The sequence below is a fragment of the Branchiostoma belcheri genome, unplaced genomic scaffold (genome assembly GCF_001625305.1).
Source record: "Branchiostoma belcheri isolate BF01 breed outbred unplaced genomic scaffold, Haploidv18h27 scaffold169, whole genome shotgun sequence".
NCBI lineage: Eukaryota > Metazoa > Chordata > Leptocardii > Amphioxiformes > Branchiostomatidae > Branchiostoma > Branchiostoma belcheri.
Genome location: NW_017803146.1, coordinates 441,579 through 451,186, shown reverse-complemented (window position 1 = coordinate 451,186; position 9,608 = coordinate 441,579). Strand labels below are relative to the sequence as shown.

Genomic DNA, 9,608 nt, shown 5'->3' with positions numbered 1-9,608 from the left:
TTCGTTTTTTTTTTTTTTTTTTTCGCCCTGTCGCTTCATTATTTTTTCTGAAAAAATCCGAGAACCAACAAATTAAATTGGTGTGGCCTAAGGGTGAGGGAGTTTGGATTATAAGCCTTGGTGCCAGACCCCATCACAATAGAACAAAGAAAAAAAATTTACTAATCAGGTCTCTGCCCAACCACTCTCAGGTTTGACAGAAACACACTTCCTAGAGTCATCTATTCGGCTTTCCAAGAAATAAATCAGACCCCGGGTCCAGCCGAGGGAGTACCACATCTCACAGGGTCTGTAGGGCTTGAAATACTAGTACTGGGTGCATGTGCACCTTAGTGCTGGAGCTGTGCACCCAATTTTTTTCTGTAGGTGCACTGGTGCACCCAAATTTTTCTTAAATTATTAAATAGTATACAGGATTTTCTTGGCATCTAACTAAATTCTAAGTGTCAGAAAAATAATAAAATCCTTGTTGTAGTACTTGTTTAAGATTTTGAAGTTAGCTCCCATTTCAGATTCAAGCCTAGAAGAGGAGCAGTAAGATCTGTAATTACTAGATTTTATTTCATATGGTGCACCCCCAAAATTTTTTGGGCACCAGGTTGGGTGCACCAGTGCAGTGTCCTATTCCCAAAAATGAATTTCAAGCCCTGGTCTGGTATCCAGGCTAGTGTTCGGGTTGATAAAGAGTTCACTGTCTGAAAGTCATGTTGTTTCATTGTTTTTTTATAGATGACATTGAAGTTGTGGCGTCATAGGATGTTGGCAGCCCCCGAGGAATGTCAGCTGCTGGCAAACATTGCTCGAGCCATGGGGGTGCGGAAGGCTATTGAAATTGGTATGTATTGATGTGTTGGTTCTAACATTTTATATCTTGGTTGTTACATAATCGAAGACTGGATACAACTTTCAACCACTTTGCCAAGATCGTAATGCTTGGAGGCCGCTGACATACAACAGCGTCTCAACTTTCAAGACTCTGAGAGTGTAGCAGCTGTGGAGGCCAAAAAATTCACTTCAACTCATCACCAAGGTGTGAAAACTTCAAATTTATTTCTTTTTTTTTAACACTGTCTGTGTTTCTCCCTGTAGGAGTGTTTACAGGGTATAACAGCCTGTCCATGGCGCTGGCTCTACCTCAGGACGGAAAACTCATCGCCTGTGATATCACCGACACTGATGTCAACTTGGGCAGGCCCTTCTGGAAAGAGGTTACTAGTTCAAAAAACTTGTTCTACTGCTGTAGAATCTTCCTTGCTTGTTCTGCTGCTCAGATCTTCCTTGCAGAGGTACTGAATAATGCATTCTCACTGCCCAGGGCTCAGCCAAGCTACACGTGCGTCGTTTATATGTGTTGGGCATGAAATGACGCGTGGCACGTTTTGTGCGACAGATTTTTTTAAGCGTGTAAACAACCTGTGCCACAGACGCGAGGGGCCGTGCTAAAAAAATCTGTCGCACAAAATGCGCAGTGCGGCGCCGCGTCGTTTCACGCCCAACACATATAAACGACACACGTGTAAATCGGGCCTAAGGTTTACGCGGATGGTTACAGGTGATTGGTTTGCCTGATATTTCAAAGGCACCTAAGGCCACACTGATGTAATTTTATGGATAACATCCCCGGGCACATTGATTTTTGCCTGTTCTCAAACCCAAAAAAAGATCACGTCCTCCGAGGCTCTGGCCTTAGCTCTACTCGGTTGGGTTAAGCCAGCCTACGGCATACTATGCCTGTAACTTTTGATAGCTTGGTCGCACCACAACTAAACTTCACACAGTTCTAGTAGTACTTAAAGCACATTGAATAAAGGTTATTTTGTTTTTACTACTTCTGGATTTTTGGGTTAAAAATCAACATTTTGGTTAAAAAAAGCTGTTTACTTCATGGCTTTACGCGCAAGCGGTAACAACACCTTTCATCATGATATTTTACAAGTAGAAAGCCAATCCCATATTTATTATTTTTGTCCGAGGCTATTTTGTTTTATTATCTTCTATTTTATTTTTTTTAATGACAGTTACATTGTTTTTTTGGGTCAAAAACGACAGAAACAGCTATTTTTCTGTCATTTTTCGTTAAAAAATTGCCACAGTTAAAAAATATCGACTTATATGCAAAATAGCCTCAGACAATTTTGATAAAAAAGTTACAATACGTAAACATGGATTACTCTAAAGATCAATTATGCTGTTTTCAGCTGCGCGTTAAGCCTTTTAAGACATACGTGAATAAAATGCGTAACAACGCGGGTTTACAGGGGAAGCATACAAATGACCGCTGGTAACCCCGAATTAGAACACGCGTTCTATTCAAATGACGTCATATCGAACATGGTGGAACATGATTTGGGTTCGAAACATGTCTGTGGCAATCGTGCAGACACACGCCCGAATTCGAAGATGAATATCAACCTAGGCCGCCTTAACCCAACTGAGTAGGCCTGGGTAGTCCATGGTAGTAATACAGAGCCGATGGTAAATCTGGAGGACGGCACCCAGGCTACTGAAGCTCCGTGACTTAATTACTCAGTACGTACATACGCACAGTGCTGATTCATGAATTCCACAAAAAGCCTGCATGTGCCGGCTTGTCGTATACATCGCTATTCACAATACCAGCTTTGTAGTCCTGTGTTTTTTTTTATTCGCCTGCGCATACTAGTTTGGGGGTCTTCAGAGGATGTCATCCATAAGAATTAAGTCGGTGTGGCCTAAATGATTGAAAGATGAACACTGACTAGAACTCTCATTATAACCTAGTACACAGTCATAGCAAATGTCATGTTGACACCTCCACGTGCACATGTGGAAAGCCTGTGACAGACGTGGTACTGACTATGTTGTATTTCTCCATGCAGGCAGGAGTGGAGCACAAGATAGATGTGAGAATACAGCCTGCAGCCAACACACTCGGTAGGGGATATGTCCAGGGTTATTTACTAATTCCATTAACTAGTGTTTGAAAGATATCTACCTTTAAAATTTCTCAAAAGAAATTTACCCGTGACCTCCAGCTTCACGTCCTATTAGAGAGGACGCCCGTAACTGTAACTGTTACTATTGTTCAAATTCGAAAAAGCGGCGCACTCAGTACATGCGAGATGTGTTCAAATTAATCTATAGAGCCTTTTAAAACCTATGTATTAACCCTTAGAACGTGTATAATGTTGGGGCCCAACTCTTTGTGACCCCTAAGGGCTTTTCAACTATACACTCAGGGGAGGGGAGGAGTGATCTACTGAACTACTAAAGGTGCTACTAATATTAATACATGTTTATCCGTATAATGCTGTTGGTGATAACTATAGGAAAGTCTAGATGTACATTAATTGTTACCAGTGTTAAGTAGAGCTGTGTACCGGTACGCAGTACCGATACTGTACCGGTAAAATTGATTAGGTACAGGTCCAAAATACCTAATCCCTCAGTACCGGTACTGTACCTAAACAATTTCACACCAATTTTATGCCTATTTGTGACCTCAAATGTGTAAATAGCTGGTTAACAATGGGTCCCTGTGTAAGGACAGTGTGTTCATGAAAACAAAAACATATATATAGCCTATATTTTATCTGAGCATTCGCCATAAACAAAGAATAAACCTTAACTATCAAGTTTATTTATGTTTTTTTTTGTTATTGAAGGAGTTCAGAAGAGCATATAAATTGGTCGAATTGTTCAGGTACAGGTTCAGGTCCGGACCTGTACCTAAACCTGTGTACCTGTACCTGTACCTGTACCTAAAATTTGTTTAGGTACACAGCTCTAGTGTTAAGTCTGGACAGTGCAGTTCAGTAGATCACTCCTATCCTGACCCCTGAGCCCAGGGCTCACAGAAAGCAGGGCAGGTTTTCCCAGAGACTTGCCACCTCAAATGTTGTTTTTAACAAAGTTTCCAGGGTTGGACAAGTCCACTTGCCCAGGACAAGTAAAAGTACCATTCGGGCAAGTGCATGGGTCCCTGCATGCACTTGCCTGATTGGGCAAGCAATTTTTTTGGATGCAGAGTACAAAATGTATATAGGCGCTACAGTGTTTGGTGCATTTCAAACCACCTTATATGGAAATATGTATATTTTGGGCAAGTGGAAATGACCATGTACTTGCCCAATAGGGCAAGTGGATTTTTGAAAACTTGTCCAACCCTGCAAACCCATGACAGACCACAATGAGGCTTCCCCAAAATCACGACAGTAACATGCAAACAGTAACCTTACCAACAAATGCCGTTGCCATGGCAATGTATGTTTTCATTTCCAGTCTTGTTACGTTTACCTTCACAGAAGGAAAACATATTTTTTTGTTTTAGCTGTTTCTTTTTCCTCTTCTTCTCCAAACAAATGAGATCAATGACCAGGACCAGACATCTGTCACCATGATGATAACTGGTGTTAAGATGCATGATCAAAGCAGTAGTTTGTTAAGCTGGGCCATGTGAAGGTAAACATTATGCATATGCAAATGTTACCTTTCTAGTTTAAAGTCCATTTATGTCTTCCACACAGATGAGCTAATTGCTGCTGGAGAGGCAGGAACATATGACTTTGTGTTCATCGATGCAGACAAGTCAAACTATGACATCTATTATGAGAAGTCCCTGGTGCTGCTGCGGCCTGGAGGTCTGGTGGCTGTGGACAATGTAAGTTTATTTTATTTTTATTTTCTGTCATTTTTATACAGGGTGGCTCATGAAATGATTACACTTTCCAATGGGGCCCTGTTTTACATGACAAACACAACATTCACATACAAACAGTAAAATTGGGGTACAGTAAATAATGATAATGGCAATAATAATGAAGAAAAACAGTAAGTAACCAATGACATTGGACAGGTAAATAATGATAATAACAAAAAGTACAAATTGTCCAGTCCAGTCATTGTCCATCCAAATTGTTGGTATGGAGGGGTCAGAGGTCAGGCCAATTTTTACATCTCATTTTAAAAGTAGACATGGACGGGCAGGTCTTTGTATCATGTTGCAACCTGTTCCAGAGGATAGGGCCTGTGTAGGAGAACTTTTGCTTGTCACATTCAAGGCACACTAGGTGACTAGGGGCAGTTTCAAGGATAGGTTCTGACTGTGTCTGGTGGGTAATCTGTGAGATCATCACCTTCAGTTCTGTAGTTTCTTACTCTTTGTTTCATCAAAGGCTTATATGAAGTCATATTGTATACATGTAATTATGTTTGTATGTATTCTCAATTAATTTCTACAATTCTTCATTCTAAAATATGCGTTGATTGAGCTACATGTAGATTTCTTGGGTTTGACTTTTTCTTTTGAGGCATTAGAAGATGAATTGGCCTTACTTCTTCTTACAAACTTAAAGGTGAAGTTAAAGGATCTTGACATGAAGTTGTCCAGTCAGTTGGATCCTTCTACTAGTACTCACAGACTTTTATAAAAGAAAGATTTAACCTGATAGGTATGATTTACAATTATGATTATTGAAGAAAAAAAGCTCTCCAACAGCATCTGCCATCTTTTGTCAGCATCATGGTCAAGTTTAGTCATGAGACTGGATGAGTGTATTGTACATGTATACGGGAAGTACATTCGTAGCTGTGGTCACGGTTCAAGGAAAGGGAGAGGGCTCTGATGTAACCCCGTGCTGTCTCTATCAAGGATGATATTTGTCACTAACTTTGTGTGGCTGCTAGGATTAACAAGAAAATGATTACAGACATTTGATGATTAAAAACACCAAGGTGCAAAATATTATGCACGTGTAGAACTATACAGTCAAACCTGCCCAAGCTGGCCACCCAGGGGACCAAAGAAAAGTGGTCACCTTGGACAGGTGGTCTCCTTGAAGAGGGTCGCCTCACAACATGACTGAGGCATATAAATGGTTTCCAAGTTGAGATATTTTAATGTCAAAATGCTGTAAATGCATGTGGGGAGGGTGGCACATGGAACAATTTACCTCGAACAAAAACATCATCCAGCTGTGAGTCAAGGAAAACTGGTTTCTTCATGATTTCTCATTTAGTTATTATCAGTAATCAAGATGATCAAGAATGATGTGGTCACCATGGGCAGGTGTCAGGCCTTGAGTGGACCCAACTCACGTTGGCCTGGTGGCCACCTTGGACAGGTTGCTTAATGCTTGTGTCAATGGGGAAAATTTTGGGGACCGAGAAAAAGTGGTCACCACGGACAGGTTGCCAGCTAAAAGAGGTGGTCTCCTTGGCAGGTTTGACATTACATGTATAGATTACTAGGTTCAATATGTCTCTCTTCCATAAAGATTTCATATAGCTGCATGGTATTCTTCGGTACTTCTCTCTCTCTATATATATATAGAGAGAGAATATGTTGCAAAGTTTAAAATTTTTCCTTTTGTCTGCTTCTCCAGGTGCTGTGGAGCGGTCGAGTGTTGACAGCTGAGAGCACCTGGACAGCTGATACAGCTGCCATCGTACGTCTCAACAAGAAGATACACGAGGACCCTCGTGTCAACATCAGCATGCTCACAGTCGCAGACGGTGTGACCTTGGCCTTCAAGTGCTGACCAAGTTGTGACTCTGCCTGCCCGTAGCCAGGGGGGCTTCAGACAACCCCCCCCCCACACTTTTTGGTCCACTTTTTATCTAAAGGTTGAAGATTTTTCTTTAAAAGGTGGACTGATTCGTGTCACCAGCGAAGGTAGAATTGTAGGAAAACAGCTCACTTTGTCATTGAAAAAAGTTATGTCTGATTTTTTTCTGAAATCCTCTAAAGAAACCCAGGAAATGCCATTTCAAAAGGTTCATATTTCAAAATTTCCTGGGGGAGAATAGCCTCAGGGTTCCATCCTGGTTAGTTTACGTCCGCTCCCACAGTTGGTGGAACCCAGGCTAGGGGAGAATGCCCCCGGACCCCCCTAGGAACCTCGCGCCTTCGGTGCTCGCTGGTCCCTCAACCACTGGAAAGAACCCTCCCCCATTCAAATCCTCGCTGGTCCCTCAAGCACCGGAAAGAACCCTCCCCCATTCAAATCCTGGCTACGGGCATGCTCTCAGTGTTGGAGTGTAGCAGACCCTCTGAGGATGGCATGCTGTCCTCCCAGATTCACAGGGCAGATACCACCATTAAAGGCATCCAATGTGATTTCAGAGCAGCAAAACTGGAATTGATTTAAAAAAGTAAGTCTTTATATTATATGATACACATTATCTAACATATGTACATTTCAATCATTATTTCATACTTTGAGTATTTAAAACTGCAGAAACAAACCTGAAGATAAGTCCTTTAGGGGGCACACCCCAGTTTATTTGGGGCCTCTTTTCGAAGCTGCACACCCTCAAATCTAGCGACCGTCTCTGGCGTGGAATAATTCGGAAGGAGAATAACTGTATATGGGACGAAAGGGTATCTCTTCAGCTACAAGACAAGCTGAGTTTGGTTTCTTCAACCTTTTTAAGTTTGGTAAAATCAACGGAAAAAACATTATTTTCACTCCAAAATTAATGCCCAAAATTGCAAATTTTCGCGTAGGATAATCCCACAAAAAAAAATTTTCCGGCAGAAATGACTGATGCTGGCAGAAAGACCCAAGCCTTGACTATACCCGAGTAAATTATAAAGAAAATTCTAGTACTGTAATTTTCTAAACAGTCCACGGCGCGAGGGGTTGCAAATCCACCCCTACGAAGCCACAGAGCGAAAACTAGGTCAAACGGGCGGATTACACTTGGCGCGCAAGGATACCCGGAAGTAAGGTTCGGAGCCAAAAGAAATTTTCACCCCAAAATCACCATTTCTTACACTCTTCAGCCATGTTAATGTTTAATGATACTTCGTGGCAGTTTATAAGAAATGTCACCTCAAACTTGGACCCTCAAAACCCTTTCGTCACTTTTTTACAACGGACTATCACGGACCCCGGTCGCGGAAGAACTGGGGTGTGCACCGTTAATTTTATAGGTGGTACCCTAAAAATCAGTCAAGGGCCCTTCCAGTAACCATTTTCCGTCCGAGAATGTTGGGTATTTTTGCTCCATGAGGGTCAATATACATTGGGATAGTGTTGTTTCAACTAAGTGACTAGAATATTGAAAACCTGGTTTCCAAGCCCTAAAAACTGCATTGGATGCCATTAAGTTGACCATCAGTACTATGTTCTGGCTCTCAGTCCTCCAGTGAAGCCTGATGCCCCACTACCACATCAACTAAAAGCAGCCATGACCCTAGCAGCCTTCAAACAACTTTATGTACTGGGCAATCATTGATATGCAAATTCCAAGCCTGATTTTAATCTTGATTTCTTTTTTGTCCTACCTTGGTTCTATGTTATATGATGGTCAGGCTTCACTTTTGTTTCACTTATTTTGGTATTATGATTTCATGCGCAATGTATGCTACTTAAGTTACCTTAGTATTATTTAGTAACTTTTGTAACTTTATAAGTTACTTTTGTTGTTATTTGTATTAGTTTGAGTTTGATGTTTTTGTTTGGGGTCTTCCCCAGGCCCAGGGTTCATTGAAAAGCGCCCTACGGGCGATATGTATCCCCCTGGTTAAATAAATAAAAACAAACAAACAAACAGATATGAATGAATGATGAATAAATTGATGAATGAACTTTATTGCTCAACTATGGTACAGTCATGGTACAATGTATGGCAAGCCAACAATGCAACAAAACTTAACTATTTTATAAGTGTAATAATTGTATAAACTATTATTGTTACCAAATTGAATATGCCATTGGATGATATGGTTCTGCTTTTGGAGTTAGTATAAAGAATTGACTTAATAGTGTGTAGTACAACAATTAGTACTAGGTAGATATAGGAGGCTAGGAATAGTACATTGTGGCCACCTAAAAAATACATTCAAAAACCTGATGACTAAAAAGTATAAATAGTCCATTGGCAACCAACAAATCAGTCGGTGTGATAAACTTAACTTTATATTTCTCATTCTTTTACAAATGTACACAAGATATAAATTATTTTGGAAAACAATACATCTAACATAACAAGTATTATTATTACATACAAAAGACACAAATAAAATTATTGATAAAACATATACGAAATGGTAGAAAACAAAATACATCTAATATCATCATCATGTGGGAAGTACATGAAGTTCCCGGTCCCAAACCCTCTCCCGCCAGTCCACTCTGTCCGTCATGGAACTCGCCAGGTACTCCTTCGGAAGACCCACATCTAATATGACAATATACAAAAGACATATAAAACTATTTACAAAAGATATACACAATGTTGGAGAACAATACATCTAAATATATAACATAAAATACAAAAGACACATATAAAAAATTCACAAAAGATATACACAATGTGGGAAAACAATAATATAACATAATGTACAAAAAATATAAGATTATTTACAAAAGATATACACAATGTTTGATAACAAAATACAATTAATATAACATAATATACAAATGACATAAAATTATTTGCAAAAGATATACAATGTTGGAAAACAGTACTCTAATATAACACAATATAAAAAAGACACGTAAAATTATTTACAAAAGATATACACAATGTTGGAAAACAATAATATAGTATAACATAATATACAAAAGACATCCAACCAACAAACAAACCAAGTAAAAAAACAACAACCAACCAACCACCCA

At 40.0% G+C, this 9,608-nt stretch overlaps 1 protein-coding gene across 1 annotated transcript in view; it reads left to right on the top strand.

Annotated features, from left to right (window-relative positions):
• LOC109466547 (catechol O-methyltransferase domain-containing protein 1-like) overlaps window positions 1-6,776 on the top strand; it is a 14,089-nt gene extending 7,313 nt beyond the window's left edge. Inside the window, exons 3-7 of the mRNA XM_019764280.1 lie at window positions 730-835; window positions 1,090-1,208; window positions 2,859-2,913; window positions 4,506-4,639; window positions 6,363-6,776. Coding sequence (XP_019619839.1) covers window positions 730-835; window positions 1,090-1,208; window positions 2,859-2,913; window positions 4,506-4,639; window positions 6,363-6,518 — 570 coding nt within the window. The 3' untranslated portion in view covers window positions 6,519-6,776. The remainder of the gene's footprint in view (window positions 1-729; window positions 836-1,089; window positions 1,209-2,858; window positions 2,914-4,505; window positions 4,640-6,362) is intronic.
• The last annotated feature ends 2,832 nt before the right edge of the window (window positions 6,777-9,608 follow it).